A 17286-nucleotide genomic window follows, 5' to 3' on the forward strand; every position below is an offset into this window, starting at 1 on the left:
AGAGCACTCAGGGGCCCCTCATTAGCTCTCTGTCCACTAAGAAGCAGTTTTAATCCTCTCGTCTTCCTCAATCTGGCACCGTGGACAGATTACAACTCCATTTTCATTCTGCTCTCTCCTCCTATGCAGATTGTTAACCAGCTCTGTGAAAGGACGCAGCACTTAATGGCAGAAAGAGCTGTGAAAGTGTAAAAACTGGTTTAACTTGAGTAAAAACTGTTTGGTTTTTTTGTTGGGTTTTTTTTACATGAGAAAAACATTTAATGCTTTTATTTTGGCATTCTAAAAATGTAGGTTAAACCATATTATATTAAAATTTAAGTATCCTGAAATATCTGGTCAGAATCTGAGGATTTGTGTGTTTTCATTGTTGTTTCTTTTCTCTTTAGACACTTTAAATAGTAATTAAAATACAAAGAATTGATTTATTCTATTAAATGTGAAAATAATAAAACATAACACTGCACTATAAAATCAAAAACCTGATTTAAAATGATCAAATAAATACATTTCATGAGCCAGATCAACAGTTTTTGTTCTGCTTCGGTGTATTTTTTTTTTTTTTTTATATATATAATTGTCAACAGAAGTGGTTGATGAAGCCCAATATACCAGCAGAATAAGGAGAATTGAAATCCATCCCGACGTTCACCTACAGCTGTCACTCTCACTGGAGGCAATTAGTTTGATTAAATTGTCCAATTAGTGGCAGTATTACAGTCACAGACAGGCTCCGGGACACCAGACAGCTCTACTTGGCTCCTCTCTCTCAATTTACATACAAAAAAAGTCTCGTGCCCACACACACACGCGCGCACACACACACACACACACACACACACACACACACACACACACACACACAAACGTAAACACACTTTTCATAAACGGCATAAATAAACCAAATACACTTTATTTATAAATCTTGAGTTATAATTTAATACGGTACCAATATGTTAACCAATATGCTTTCACAGTACATCAGAGTGGTTGTCAAAAAGAAGTAAACACAAATACACACACACGCACACACACACACACACACACACACACACACACACACACACACACACACACACACACACACACACACACACACACACACACACACACACACACACACACACACACACACACACACACACACTCATTTCAGCAATACCCTGCAGTGGTCTGTTGTGCCTTTACGTGGCCTGGGCTCATAAATGCATGAGTAATAAGGGAGGTTGTGTACACTTTATCCCATTAAGAAATTCTAGCAATAAATCAGACCCAGTGCTCTTAAAAATCTCTGAGAAAGTCAGTGTAAAAGTTCTGGAAACATAAATGAATTTGAAGTATTTGGTAATGCATTAATCTCGTAGTGTCATTTCTTTTCTCTGTGAGAACGTTACCTGCCTCGGGGAAAAGGATTTGGACTGTAACCCCTCTGAATATATAAAAATAGCAGATTAATGTACAGCCTTACTCACCAGCAGCAGAATCAGCCGCCTTGCCCATTGTCTCTCAGTTTAAATGAGAAATAACAGAAAAGTTGACAAAATTTACTGATTTCATAAGAAATAAACATAATTTTATGACTATTTAAAGGAGAAATACTTCTTTTTAAATGTTTTTTTTTTTTAAAGGCAAACACAGTATAAATTGAACATTATGGCAAGAGGAAATAAATCTATCTGCCAAACTATCATCTAATTTATTTAAGGGAATATTCATGTAAAAAAGTAGTTTTACCAAACAAATGATTAACAAGTAATGCATTACTTGGTGCAACCTAACACTGACCACGAGAAGTGCAGTTTCCAAATGATTTTTGCTGTTCTCATTCATTGTAAGTCGATGATGAAATCAGAATAAGAACCCAAAACAGAGCGTTAATCTCACCGTTCTGTCTGAATATGAGCAAACAGGCTGAAGTAAGATGATGTTGGGTCTCAAACACTCGTGTTAAATCTTTCTGAAATGTTCTTTTAGTCCAAAGTGCTATGTCTGAAAGGTATGAAAACAACAACAACAACAACAACGACAACAACAATAATGAAAAGAAATATTCAACAGGTCAACACAAGACGATCCCTGCAGTTTTCTCACTGGCTTGGGCAAAAATACGGAATTTTTTTTTTTTTTAAAAAGGATCCAAAACATAATTTACAAGCACGATAAATATACACACAGGTCCAATAAATATTGTTTGTTATCCCAAAAACCATAGACAGTGAGTGGCCGCCACACTGCAAAAAAATGTCCATCATAACCAGTCATCTCGTGTTTCTCTTTGAACAAGTGGAAAATTCTGCCAGTGGGGTGAAATCATTTCAATTCATCAGTGTCGCTCATTTATTTCAGGGACCTTTCTATAAACATAGAATAATAAGGCATATCATTCCTTAAATCACATTTTTACCCTTAAAATGCCTCTAATAATCTCACTCAAGTGGCAGCTTTTTCTTTTCTTTTGTTTGAATCAGAGATTTCACACTCCATCTGAAATGACTTGATTAGAGGTGTGGGACCTTTCCTGACCTACGTAGCACCGCTGCAGCTCTCTCCTCTATTGAATAGGCATGTAAGGCCAGTTGAAGCTGCTGCCAGACAGCAGCATGTCCCTTATCAGAGTTTCAATGGGCGTTTTCCCCACCAGACGGACGAAGAAAAGCTGCTCTATGACAGAGGAAGAAACGGTGCGGAGGGAAGGCAAGCGAAGCAGCAGCTTCCCAAACCTGTTCGGCTGGTTGGGATACTGGCTCCTCACGTACTCCTCTAAAGCGCACTGGGATTTCTCCTGGATACCCTCCACGTGGGCCATGTCCGACAGACCACAAGCATCTGCAGACATAGAGGAGGACACCAAGACAAACAGGCAGGTGAAATCTCAGGTGAAAATACAGAATTTTTCTGGCTGAATAAAACATGTATTGTCTTATAATTGGCAGCTTTCACTGAGTCTGCATGAAATTGCGACAGAATAGTAAAGCAGGCACACCCTCTCTGCACATTATTTAACAATAATTACAAAAGTCAGTCAGACGTGGTCAGGTAATGAAGTGCAATAAAAGAACAGAGGGGTCAAAATTGTAAACAAAAATAGTCAGTGCAGCGTGTGGTGAAAAAAAATACTGCACATTTGATATTATCACTCTGGAGCCATCTGGGTTCAAAGATGGCGCTATTGCTCCCATCAAATAAAAAACGAATGCTGTTTAGGATATCGAAATAAGGAAACAGTACGAATGAGTGTCACTGCACGGCCACAGCACAAACTGCACTACCGGGAGACCTTTGCATTTCCAGAAACAGCAGACCACTGTGTTTGTACTGTAGCGCTGCAGGCCGGACGGCAGCAGGGGTTAAAGCGCGGTTACTGTGTCCCACTTTTAAGACACGTGTTCTGATGTGCTCATGGAGATGAAAATAGATCTACATAGGAGACCTTATTTTAGTTTCTACTCTGCTGCTACTCGTCCTTTTGATCCAGCCATCAAACATCACTCTGACTCTTATTAAAAGGCTGCAGAGTGACTAATACACATTTTGTAATGCAGCGACAACCAAATAATTTAAAGTCTTAAAGTCTTATTTAAAGACAAATACAAAGGTGTGACAAAAAAAAGAAATACTCATATTTTCATTTAGATCTGTCAAAAAAAAAAAAGTAAAAAAAAGAAGCAATTTGTTATTTATCTAATAAATAAATGCAAATCATATTTTAAGTGAATTTAACAGTTTTCTATTTGGGCATAAAATAATAAATAACTTGTCAATGGAATAAAACAGTCTGCTTGATAAAGTCCTTTGCTTATGTCTCTTTCAAGTGAAGCAACAATGAAATAAAATATTAGATGCTGTCAAATGTTAAACGCCCAGCTCTGCTTTCATTTGCATAAACTATTGTATGATTCATACAAAGTATTTAGGAGCTGCAGGGATTCGATGCAGTTTGTAAACCAACCAGAACCCTGAAACTCACTGCCTCTTAAATGCTCTGAAAATAATAATACACTTTATAAACTGTGGCTTTAAGAGCTGACAAGCTGCGCAGGGTCACGTGGGTTCACTGCAGAGCCCAGCCAATAAACACATCATGTAGGCTATATGAAGGGGATTTTTTTCAAAAGAAAACACAACATTAAAAACCATTTCTGATATATTTCCTCATCTTCTCTTGAAAATGATCAAATAGGTTATATTTCTGATCACATTTAAATTATAGAAAAATAAATATTTCAGTATATCACCTCTAAAATGTTTTTTGATGAACTTAATCCCAAAATGTTGATTTTAATTTTTATCTCTTTTTTCCCCCTATTTTTTTATTTCATAAAAATACACAATTAACATACAAAAAAAACCAAAACAGGGTTTTTGTGTTTTCCAACATCTGCTCATATAAAAGTATGTTAAGGGTTTTTAAGCATCTTTTTATATTCCACTATATCAATGTTCAGGACATCATTATTATAAAATTTAAAAAAAATAAATAATTCGGATTAATTTCCCTAAAGACATTTAACATATTTTACGACCTTATATTTTTCCATGTTATGGAGGCTACAATGCAGTCTACTGCAGTAATTTGTGTTTGTTTTTATTGCTATTGTATTCATAAATAAGAATAAATAATACATATTTCTGGAAATCTTTTTTTTTTTTTTCAGTGTCCTAAATTGTACGTTGTTTTTTTTGGTGCTAAATGTCCAGCCTGGTGCGGGAGAGATGGAGAGAGACACCCTACCTGTGGTGAACAGCACAATGGCCTTGATGCAGCTGTACTCCGCCGAATCCACGTGCAGCACCTTGAGCTTCTCCACCTGCTCCTGGAAGACCCGGATGTGGTCCATGAAGGCCACCACCCGGTCCGCGGACATCGGGGACGCGTGGAGGCCCGCGGCGGCCAGCAGCGGGGCCACGTGGACGGGCATGGAGCACTGGGCGGCGTTCAGGACGAACAGTTCGCTCCAGGTGAGGCGCAGAAGGGCCACCTGGTCCGGTACCTGCAGGTCCGGGAAGAAGGGGATGTTGCGGGCCCACTCCACCGCGCTGAAGAGCATCCGCGCCGCCAGCTCGCAGATGTTCTCTATGCCCATGATGTTGTTGCTCTGCAGGCACTGAGAGCCGAACCTGGAGGTCGGGTAGGGCTCGGCCCGCAGCAGGAGGGAGATGTAGCCCGACAGATAGGAGTGGCATTGCAGAGGGTCTCCGTTGGTGAGCGCGAACTGGCCGTGATAAGACTGAGTGGGTAATCTGCCTCTTTGGACAGCTGCAACGAAAAACAGCACAAATGCCACGTCAAGCTGGAAGGCGCTTAAAGCATCGCAGCTGACATTTAAGGAGAAAACAGACATGACAAATGCACGGCGCATCTTTTAAAACAACACGTCAGTTCAAACGCACACACACACACACACACACACACACACACACACCCTCTTTCGGCCATTAGCCATCTCTTCTGCAGCCAGCATCGCTTGTGGTCGGCTGACTCCTCACAAACGGACATGAAATGTCACATTGGGCTCGAAATCTGTTTCTAGGCCACGAGCCACAATGGCGCCCGAGATGATTTGGTCAGAGGCTGTTTGTGTGTCTTTAACGCGTCCTCGTTGTATTTGAAATTGTTTCACTTCAACAGCAAAACTGTCGCAGTTTTGAAATAATGTCCTCTAATGAGAACTACTTCGGAGTAGGCCTGCTGTAACTTTACTTTGATTGCACAGCCGACAAGGCCTGTTGTTGTTGTTGTTATTCTCGGTGTTAGTCATCGGTGGTAACAGCTGCAGGAAACTACTTTAAAGTTGACAATAAAACTGCAATTTTAGAACTTTTAAAATTGCACCGATGTACGGCCGGCAGTAACAGCGGGCTGAAGCAGGCTACTGTCGGGCCTGTCCCACCGTCGGGCACAACGAAGGCAAGTTGACACACACACACACACACACACACACACACACACACACACACACACACACACACACACACACACACATAACCTATCAAAACAAACAAACAAAAAAAAACCGTCACGCGCTCAAAGGCTACAATTTAAACGAAATTAACCAAAAATGTAGCAACGTCGCCGTTAAATCAGAGCACGTGACAATGAAAGCGTCCTCGCGCTGGTCCAGTTTCACAGTGATCGCGCGTGACAGCCGAACAGCGGGAGGGCAGCGACAATAACACAGTAAACATGCTACACGGGGCTAGCCCGGACACTTGTCTCAGGAATACCAACACACCGGCCGAGTAGGCTGCAGGCCTGCGTGATATAAACCTGTATCCGGGACACATCAAAATGAGAACAACCTATATTAAAAAATTAAAAAAAATTAAAAAAAATAGGCGGATTTAATATCTTCTCAATGTCACGGTCTAAACAAAGGAGACGCAAAGTAGGCTACTGTGTCCACAAAGAAGTCCCAAGCTAGGCTATGCAAATGTAGCATGCACAAAATAATAATAAAAAAATAAAATGAATAAAATAAAATAGGACAGACAGTGTGTTCAAGCGGAATAATACGCATGTCCCGTGTGAACCGTGTAGTGCTGGATAATAGCATGTGGTTATACCGATAGCAACAACAGGAGGATGCCAGCCCGTACCTTCCCTCCTCATGCCGACTTTGAGGCATTTCTTGAGGCGACAGTACTGGCACTGGTTGCGGTGGTGCTGGTCTACGGGACAGTTCCTGTTGGCCCTGCAGGTGTAGGACAGGTTCCTCCTGACGCTGCGTTTGAAGAAGCTCTTACATCCTTCACACGTGAACTGTCCGTAGTGCTTTCCGCTGGATTTATCCCCGCACACGATGCACTCGATATGCTGGCTCTGCTGTTTGTCCATGGACGAGGAGGAGGAGGAGGAGGAGGTGCTGTTGTTGTTGTTGTTGTTGTTGGTGGTGGTGGTGTTGGTGTTGGTGGTCGCGGCGGTGGTGCCGGACGGATTGGGCGGCGGTGCTCCCTGGGGCGCTGCTGCTGCTGCTGCCTGGGGTATTTCCAGAGAGGGCGCCGGATTCATGTGTCCCGTCAGCTCTCCGGGCAGAGACAGAGGTGCAACCTGGGACACCGGGGAGGAGAGCGTCCCTTGAGCGTCCCCGACGCCCTCGGTGTTTCTCCACGCTACCATAGCCATATCGACCGTCTCCAAAACTTTGCGCGCCCAACTTTCCTCTTTTTACGCGATAATTAACGCACGCGATTTGTCGGCATGAATCACTGCTACACTTTCAAGGGAACTGCGGCATTGTTTGACAACACTAAATACAAGTGGCAGCGGAATAGAAAACCAATAGAGCTAATAAGGTAACGTGATAAAATGATAACGCGCGACTTTACGGCTGGAGAACGAGCAGTCACCCAGAAACAGCTTCGGCGCGCTGGAAATCCAAAAAGACAGCTTCATTCAAACCGTTAAAATGCACTATAACATCCACAGAGGGAGACACGAAGACAGAGCCAAAATCCACAAGGGGAAGCAGCGGTATCCCAAAACACACAATCGGATCCTTTCTGCACTGTGTCCAGCTTTAAACAGAATGTCGTGCGTGCAGATCCTTCATCAGAGATGGAGACACCGGACCAGGCTTTCCAGACGCTCCCTGCTCTCCCGATCATTCAGAAGTTACATTAAAAAGACAACGGAGAGACAGGGATAGGGAGAGGGAAAGAGAGAGAGGGGGGGGGGAAGAGAGAGAGAGAAAGAAAGAAAGAGAGAGAGAGATGGACGGATGATTTTGATTATGCTTTGCTCCGGGACGGAGGAGGAGAGTGTGGCGTCCGCACGTCACCGGCTGTGACTCGATGACGTGATTTTGAGGCGGAGTTAAGGCGAGGAGAGGATGGTCTGGGAGCAGCGGCAGCGGGTTCAATTAGGTTTGCCGAGTGTGGTGAGATTTCCTCTCTTCACTGTTTTCTTTTTTTGTCTCTGTCTGTCATCCTTTCCTCTCTCGTGTGCGCGTGCGTGCGTGCGTGTGTGTGTGTGTGTGTGTGTGTGTGTGTGCGTGTGCGTGCGCGTGCGTGCGTGTGTGTGTGTGTGTGTGTGTGTGTGTGTGTGTGTGTTGCACTGGCTTGTCAACAATAGTTGCTGCGATTCTGTCAAACCATTGTCTCGGTCTTACTAAACAGAAATATATCCAAGGAGAGCTCACATTTATTTGCACATGAATATTTCTGTCTGCACCGACACTGAAGGGCAGATCTGGATTCTAACTGCAGTTACTTGATGCCACCTAGTGTTGTCAGTAAATTAAACAGAAATGAAGAGGATGTATCCGACATACTTTAAGGAGATAAATCTGGGACATTTTCTGATAAAATGGTCAATTTAAAGGGTTCATTAATTATATATATGGACAATATGTGTAATGCACTAATGTGAACCACTCACTATTTTACCGTTCAGATCATAGGAGACATTAAACTGTGGTCATGTACAAATATTTGTAAATTTTTCATTTTCATTTCATTTCTTCATATTATTACTTACAGTTTGAAGGATTTTATCAAAGTAGAAACCGTCCACTTTAGTCTTTTTTTTATTTCACCCACAGCCCTAGTTCAATTTATAATTTTCCATTGAAATTATTCATTTGCACCTAAAATAACACTGTAATTATCATGAAAACATTGTAGTCACATGACAATGAACACTGAAAATGATCAATCCACATCTATAAGAATCAGCATAGACTGAAAATAGACTGATTTTATCCACCAACAAGAATACACAGAAAATGTCAAAAATAAATATCGGCTGTAATCAATGGCGCACAAACTCTGGTAATGGCAGCGAGATCACAGATGTATTTGTAAGAATATTACTTTTCCTTTTACTTGCTCCTCTGCCCTCTCTGTCTCTGATGTTCATGACTATAACATTTGAATCAGTCCAGCTGCTGTTCGATTGACACACAACACACAGCTGCAACCTACTGAATGTGTGAGAGCAGTTAGATAGTGGGCACCATTTCTATGTGCGTAATGTAGATAAAGGTTTGTCTTGTTGTTTCTGAGCCATCTGCATCAAGATCCGATCTCATTAGTCGTGGCGTGATCGGGTCACAAGTGGTCAAGTACAGGTGCGAACGCACCCTGAACGCATTGATGTCCGATCTGCTCAGGCCACAGGATACGTCCTCAAGATGTCCCGGGCCACATTAGAAGACCGCCTACTCAGCTGACGCCCTCTCAATAAGCAATAAGCATCTCTTGATCCACTTTTCTGTTTTTGTATCTGACCCGGTGCTCCCACGCTTTACCGTCATGGTACAGCAGGTTCGTTCGTTTTTTAATGTTTTTCCCTGCATTCAATTTTTCACCTAAAGATCTCTTCCTGCTCTTTTTTTTTTTGTTACCAGAATAAACCTGCATCATTCTGACGAACACAGCTGAACTGTAAAGCAGAGATTTACCTGCAAACATGCAGCAATAAAGCAGCCGTTAATGATTTAAAACACAGGCTATTTGATGCTTCTTTTTTTTTTCACCACAGCCTCCGTTGGGTTTATCTTTTTCTTTTTGGTTATCTCATGTAATTTACAACACACATCAGACCCACCTTAAGGAGGGCTGCCACCCTCCCCGTAGTTCATTTATCCACAGCAGCAGAACCAATCCTGTCCTGATGGTTTCGGTTGTAAATTACAAAATCACAGAACTTGTGGGGCGGCACGGTGGTGCAGTGGTTAGCATTGTCGCCTCACAGCAAAAAGGTTCCGGGTTCGAATCCGGTCCTGGGCCTTTCTGTGGGGAGTTTGCATGTTCTCCCTGTGCTTGCGTGGGTTCTCTCCGGGTTCTCCGGCTTCCTCCCATCATCCAAGAACATGCACCTCAGGTCAGGTTACCTGGCGCCGCGCTAGTGGCAGCCTGCTGCAGCATCTCCCCCCTGAGAGCCCCCCCTGCTGTAGTGAAGAAATTTCCCCTTGGGGATTAATAAAATAAAAAAAAGAACTTGTTGTGACATTTACAAACTTGAAATACGTCATGAATTTCTGACAGACGGTTCATTAAAATGAGGCTGCATAGATGTCTCGTTTTTTAAAATGCCTCGTCTCGTGTTTCTGTTCGTGTTTTTGTGCTTATTTACTTTTATATTTTCGTCATGTACGTGTTAATTTCTATATAGAGTGAGGCAATGAGATCGGATCACAAGTGATCACTGGAGATGCATGCAGAGATGCCTGATGATGTCAAATGTAAACAGACAGCTTAAAGTTGACCACTTGTGATCCAATCATGCCAGGACTGATCAGGCCAGATTGATAATGGAAGGTGGAAACAGGCTCAATGTTGTAGTGTTCGCTCTTGATGTATTTGACTGTTAAACCAGTCTGTGCATTTATTTTAGATTTAGTGTAGATGAACTGGAATCATTTGGCTGTCCATGGAAACCTTTGATAAAAAGTCATTGCCATGTTAAAATGTCTGTATGGCTCTTTCACTGTTGACTCATGCTCCATGAGTCCCCAGGCTGAGTGTGCTGTCACGTTCTTCCAAACGGCCAGAGCTGCAGTCATCCAGCGAGTGCTCACACACAAAACAAGCTCTGCTCTGCCTATTAACAAAACGCACGGCTATGGTACAATACCAATCAACAGTGGAAGGTCAAGGCTAAAGTGTTTACCGTACTGGATCGCCATGATGCATTCCTGTTTGTTTCACTGTCCCCTCCCCTCCCCTCCCCTGGCTCCGTCTCGTGACAAGCCGAGTTAATATTAATCACCGATTTAGGTGTTTAAAGATGATAAATCCCCCCTGTTTTTTGTGTGATCTGGTGCCCTTTAATGCTTATGACCAGTGGGGAGCTGAAAGCGAGCTAATTGGAGACAAAGTGAAGGAGAGTTAGGCCAGGAGAGACCTGCTGTGTGTGCAAAACCACCAGGACGCGACTGTTTACACCACAGTGGGAGGCATCTCCGGCTCGCTGCTCACAGATCTGCACCATTTTGTTTGTGCTTGATGTGACTTTGCTAAAAAAAAAAAAAAAAAAAAAAAAAAAAAAAGCTTTTTTTAATCCTGAAAATTATAAATAAACTTGGCTACAATTGAGCTAAGATTGAACTAAAAAGTAGTTTTGATGGAACAAAACTAACTTCTGCAGTGGGTATGATGACACGTACGAGGTCAGCGAAAACATTCGTTTTTAGAGGGCTATTAGAATTGCTTACAGGTTCATTATAGCTTTCTGGGAATATGCACTAGTATTCTTACCATTTAGAATAAATTGGTGCGGCATAAGCTCATCAGCGTAATGAGATTAGTGGGTGTGAGTTAAAATACACTGCAGCCCGTCTCAGATGTGACGGATGTCATCTGTCGCAGACCAAGTGAGCGTGCAGATTAAGTGTGTCTCGACCCAAATAAGAACACAGGGAAACATACAATTAAAAATCTGAAAGTTAAATTCACTTACAAATTCGAAGAAAAACTAAAAAAAAGTTGTGCTGCATGTGGTCAGTGAATGGATGATCATCAGGAGCAGCCTCTGATGTTTTTATTTCTGTGCATTTTTAGTTCCAGCACTTTTGTAATTATGATTATAATAAACATAATAATCCATTAATTACAGTGTGTACACACCCACACATTTCCGTGAAGAGACCTTACCAGGCAACATAAGTAAAAACAGTTACACTGTAAAAAAAAATACAAAAAAAACAACAAAGAAACTATATTTTAAGGCATTAAACTCTAAGATTTGTAATTTGAGGTTTGAAGTTTTCTAAAGTTTAGGCTTGAATTGATCTAATTTATAAGTTTAGATCATTTCAAGGCAGAGAAACATCATTTTACATATTACAGGTGTGAACTTAAAGTAACTAGTCTGCAAGCTTAAAATACCTTGTTTACAAATGAGCTAAAAGTTTGTGTCATGTCATCAGCAAACGATTCATTCAAAAGAGCAAATCTTTTTGGGGAACAAACTGAACTGAGTCACTTTTTCAAACGATTCGTTGTCAGTTGAGTTGAGCTGTCAGTCAGCTGCGAGTGAACGTGCAGGGAAACACTCACGGAGGACGTTATTTTCTTGGAGCTAACGATTAATGTAGCGCAAGTTAGCACAAGATCATCAGTGGCACTCTTTACAGGGTTACACTTACAAAGCCTTATGAACACAAACACACGGTTCCCTGTTGTTTTACCAGACTTACCCCGATAAACACAAATTAAAATGACCGGCTGGATCTGTCATAGAGGAGAGTGTAGAGAGCCACAGGTGTTGCTGCAGATACGATGAGAGGAAAACTCCAGTGATTTGTTCACTGGGCGTAGACGGCGAACGCGAGTCCTGAGTGACAGTCAACGGCTCAAACTGCATCAGGTTTAGAAAGATTCAGAGTAATGTCGAACTGTAGATCAGTTTAAAACGTTAAAACTGGCATTCATCTCAGAAAGTCAAAGTCAGCGAGGAAACTTTTAAAATATTAAGAATTTTAAACGTAGGTTGGCATGTTTGTCGAACAGCGCTTCCGGTTATTGAAGCCGGGGATTGTGACATCATTCATCATAAACTGTTCGGCTATGTTTCAGTTCACTGAGCGGGACTGTTCAGTCGGAGCTCCGGTCACAAACAGAGTGATTCAGTGAATGAATATTTTTTTTAAATAAAATGATTGTAGTGATTCAAGACAGTGAAAAGATTATTGTAGTTTTTCAGATACTGCTCATTGTCTTTTTCTATGCGGCCATCATTACTAGTGAGCTGAGAAATAGAGATGTTTATTGTGAGCTTTGTGATTGTTGCATTTGTCAGGCTTCACATTTGAAAGGTACAGGAAGTCTCTGAATCGTAGCTCGCACTTGAATTTTGATCGGAAAGCAGACCAGGTAAAACACACAAGTTTAAGTTCTGGAAACAATCATTGATCAATTTAAAGTTAAAACGGACAAACTTATGTTTATTTACAATAAGTGAAACGTGTATTTGATATACTTTAACATGACATTTCATAGCCCAACGAATAAAGTGGACATTGGGGGAACATTGTTTTTCCTAAATAAATAATGTGGAGTAACAGTTATTTTTTAAAAAAGTTACGTGTTACTTTAAGAATTACAATAACAACTGTACAATAAGTGACACCGTCGCTGGGCGGTGTAGAGAGCCTGTAGATTATCTCCTTGCCGTTGACCTTGGCAGCCACAAAGCTGGGATCTCTTAGGCTGTTAAGCAGGGTCACATCCTGGTGAGAGAGCAACAATAGTTTGTCAGTTAGATTAGCAGCCCCCAGCCGCTGCTTCACCTGCACCTTCTCTCGCCGTCCATTAACCACAGACCGCTGACCTCTGACTCCTTCGGGAGCATTCTTCCTGGAGCGAATTTCATGCTCGGTGGACACATTGTGCTGTAGGTCAGTGTGCAATGATAAACGCATCGCAAACGGTTCTTCCCAGTTATGACCAGATTCATCTTGGCAAAATGTTGGGATCCTCATTAGGACATGTACAAAGTCCTACTTAACCTCTGACCTCATTCAGCCTAAAACTCATTGTCTGGAACAAGATTAACCCACATTGCTGAACAAACAGACAGTATGTACAGTGAAATATACCAGAATATATTAAATAAATCACAAATGTTTCACACTTTGAAATAGACTTTTAGAATGACACAAATGTTTACCCACCTGATGCATGAATGGGCCAAAAATGACTCTGGCTGTCATATTTTTTTTTAAGACGTGTAAGCATTCCTCAACATTTTGGTTTTGATAATCCAAATTTAAATTTGACCTCTTAATTAAGTTCAGCAATTATTCATTTCATTTTATTAAATTCTTATTTCAAGTGGGTCAGAGTGGGTAAAACATAACCAAAATAATAACAATAAATGAAGAGCTGTTTTACATTTCTACTTTTACACTGAGGAAACATTTACGCAAATGAATATTTGTTGTGACTGCCAATTAGCAGCATAGCTAGCTAACATGAGCTTGTCAGCTCATTTACTGTCGATGACTAATGGTAAGCAGCTTAGTAGCTCAGCCAGCTCAATGGAAAGGCAGCGTACCTTGAGCATACCTCAAATATTTTTGAGTTTGATGAGTTGATGATGACTGACAAACATTACAAACTGTACTGGTGGGGAATTCAAATAATTATTATTACCCAAATTAGAGAAATGATTATTTGTGACACACAATCTTGTTCTCATACAGGTCATTTTCGATCCATCTAAGGGTATTTAAACAACCGCCGTGTGTCATTTATGCCTGCGTTTTTTCTCGCCGTATTTGCTGAGCAGCAGTGATACTCTGTAAGTTTGACTGAGGTGGGCTTGGAGAATTTGGTGTCTCCAGGAAGTTTCCTTGCACTTGATCTGTTGATCTGTGGCCACTGCAGGGAGGCGATGCAGGGACGTTGTGATGTATTGGATGTTGCATCGGTTCAGACAGCAGTGTGAAGGCCAGGGGGGATGTGGACAGTCGGAGGCATGTGTGAATGACACAGAAACTCAAAAAAACACGAGTGTGTCTCAGTGCTTTTCAAGGTCAGGTGCCGAACATGAGTGTAATTCAGAGAGACTGTTCTTTTGCATCTGTCCGCACTCAGGAAAAAGTTGTGGGCGGCAGGTTGCATGCGTCGTCTTTGAAAACAGGCATTTTGGAAGTAGAATTGGAAACGGCACAATGGTTTTAATTTGGCATTTAAATGGTGAAATGGTGAGACACTGCAACCACTTTTCTCTGCACCGCCCACTCAGCACGGTGTTGCTTCTACATTTTCACAGCACAAACACAACAAAGAAACAAACCCTCCCTCTCACTCTTCCACCAGAGGACCAAATGTCATTCAAAGCAAAGACACCTCTTTTGTCCTTCACAGCGGCACATTTCCTCAGACTGAGAGGACTGTCCAGTGTTTTGATTGATCATGTATTTGTATCTATTCATAGAGGCCAGATTCATCATTCCAATTTGTCAAGTTGCCGGAGTGCCGAGTTAATTATGTGCAGGAGAGCCGGAGAAAGAGGACAGCCTCCTGTTTAGACTCATCTGAGGTTTCTCTACCTCACCTCGTCTCCAAACGAGCAGCCAGAGCTTCGCTGGGCTACAGGAGCTGCTTGGCACCATGGGTAATTAGTGTGATGAATGCTTTAGCGGAACAAATAGTGGCAGTCGGCTGTCTCGCTCATCGTGTGGCTGTGCTGTCATAGCTGCGGGGCTGTGGGCTCATCAGGGTAATGGATGATTCTGCAACAGGACCATCCTTCAACCAACAGCGCCAACACCGAGCACGAAACAGTGTTTTAACGTATTTTTTTTCTGAGTGAAAACAGCCTGTCTGGTTGTGTTGAAGGCTGGTTATGGATGTCAAGTGCATATTTGGAGGTTACCGACATCCAATAACACTTAAGTCTGGATAAATGTAATAAAAAGTCTATTTTATTGGTCACAGGAATTGCAAGGGAATGGCTTGACACATTATTTGAAATATGTTTTTGTGATTTTTTTTTTTTTTTTTTCCCCCCTTCTACAGGGTCTCTTAGGACTGCATACATGGATATGCAAAGATCCTGATACTAATCCTCTGTGGGATTGTTCTCTGTGCCTCGGCTGTAGAGCCGTCGCTGCTGAAATGATGGATCACATTATTAGATTAGAGGAGAGCAAGGACAGCCTACAACTACATTTGCAATTCACAGCCTCTTTTGTATGTGGACCTTTTCTGCATGAAAGGAATGTGCCTAATTGGGCCGTTGTCTCTGAGTCAGAGATTGTTTTTTAACAATGCGGGGAACCTTGCAATAAATCAGGTCAGCTGTCGAAACCACGTCACAAGAACGAGGCATTAGTCAGATATGCAGAGTGATCCTTTTTGCATACAATGTAAAGAAGAATACATCATCATTTACTGGCACTGAGCCCTAATTCTTCCTACAAATGAAGGGCATATGGTGATTTTTATTTTTTTTCCTGGATGAACCCGGGGGCAGAGGCAGCCATGAAGGTCTGGCTCTTTGTGCTGTCATTTGAGTACCAGCTAATAGCCCGTGCTTACTCTGTGCCTTGACTTTTCAACCCACTGTGACAGTGAATAATATGCTGTATGTAAGGTTGAATTGCCAGCCATGTCATCCATGTAGCGGAAACTGAGTAGGTTGACTGCCACAGACAGGTAATCCATAGCTATATGAGAAAAAAAACACAAGTTCAGTGAATTGTTTCAATGTCAGCCAGACCCAAGGCTAACAGAGCATGAGAGACAGGCGGGGTTGTAGAAAGGTTATTTCTGGGTTCAGGAGGTGAGACTTTGGGGATGTGGATATGTCAGTCCAGCAGAGTCCTCAGGTCAATGTGAAGACAAGTGGAAGACACATTTCTCTGTCAGCACGCAGAGAGCCCGCACGGGTTCAGGCTTTTGTCGTGAAGTCCCAAGTCATTGAGTCAATAGCCAAGGAACATGACACAACCTCTCACAGTCACTCGGCATCAAGCGGAACAGGGAATGGCATGCTTTCCATTTCACTGCACCGTGGCCCCACCAAGACCCCGTCTGCACTCGAGAAACAGGAGAGCTCTCAGCCCAGGCTCTCGGATAAAAGAAACGGCGCAACCTGGCCCTGAACACGTACGTCGCTCCCTCAGAGCAGCGGTACAAGATGATTCATCGGTCAATCCATAACCCCGGCTATTATCTCTACTGGCTGTTGTAGCGCGGCAGGGAGGCCCGTGGATAACCAGAGGGCTTGGATGACAGGAAATTAGATCATGGCAAAGCACAAGCACATTTCGATTAAACTCATGTCAGAATTTATCTTCTTCTGTCAGTGCATTTAGATGGGGAAAGAAAATTCTGCGTTTCACCCTATCAGACTGAGCACTGATCAAATGAATGGGTCTTTATCACGCATGTAATAAAGCAAATTACATTTTATTGTCTGTGCAAAAAAAAAAAGTGAATAAAAATAGTGTATCTTGTATTCTGTTTCATCATCTAATCATCTCCCCAAATGTTTTGCTTGTGACGCTTACAGTTACTCACGACCTCTTTTAAGATTCCTGAGAAGATAAAATGATAAAATGAGCCTGACCAAAATTCACTGCATAAATGTATAGGTCTGGGTAGCCTCCACAAGAAATCGATTCCAGTCGTTGCAGCCTATAGGTGTAGAACAAATTTGTAACTTTTGGAGCAGCCTTTAACCATTTAGCATTGAGCACCATATGCACCAAAACTCTGCAACTACATTTAGGATTTTTATAATCCCAGAAAAAAACCCTGAAACTATGAGAAATAGGCTGGCACAGCCAGGCTAGAAATAAAACGGTAGGAAGATGAGATGAAAAACTGGAA

The 17286-nt window shown here is 42.0% G+C and overlaps 1 protein-coding gene across 2 annotated transcripts; it reads right to left on the reverse strand.

Moving 5' to 3' along the window:
- Window positions 1-572: 572 nt before the first annotated feature.
- LOC138616178 (COUP transcription factor 2-like) lies at window positions 573-7690 on the reverse strand. Of its 2 annotated transcripts, none has more exons than XM_069690302.1 (3): window positions 6565-7690; window positions 4733-5257; window positions 573-2826 (listed from the first exon to the last, which is right to left on the reverse strand). In XM_069690302.1, the coding sequence occupies exons 1-3, from the start codon at window positions 7121-7123 to the stop codon at window positions 2552-2554; spliced, it is 1359 nt and encodes a 452-aa protein (XP_069546403.1). In that variant the 5' UTR covers window positions 7124-7690; the 3' UTR covers window positions 573-2551. The 2 variants fall into 2 exon arrangements, with proteins under 2 accessions (XP_069546403.1, XP_069546404.1); XM_069690303.1 differs by having other exon boundaries at window positions 6598-7689.
- Between the last annotated feature and the right edge of the window lie 9596 nt (window positions 7691-17286).

Source organism: Brachyistius frenatus, unplaced genomic scaffold, assembly GCF_029030835.1.
Source record: "Brachyistius frenatus isolate BFR_SWC_R1_liver_20210118 unplaced genomic scaffold, ASM2903083v1 Contig_9, whole genome shotgun sequence".
Lineage (NCBI taxonomy): Eukaryota > Metazoa > Chordata > Actinopteri > Embiotocidae > Brachyistius > Brachyistius frenatus.

Bases quoted from the DNA above. Each gene is read 5' to 3' on its own strand.
- LOC138616178 (XM_069690302.1), bottom strand. From the start codon at position 7,123: ATGGCTATGGTAGCGTGGAGAAACACCGAGGGCGTCGGGGACGCTCAA. The intron at 5,258-6,564 runs GTATAACCACAT...TTTTCGTTGCAG, and splicing joins TCCTCCTGTTGTTGCTATCG to CTGTCCAAAGAGGCAGATTA. The intron at 2,827-4,732 runs GTAGGGTGTCTC...CTATGTCTGCAG, and splicing joins CATTGTGCTGTTCACCACAG to ATGCTTGTGGTCTGTCGGAC.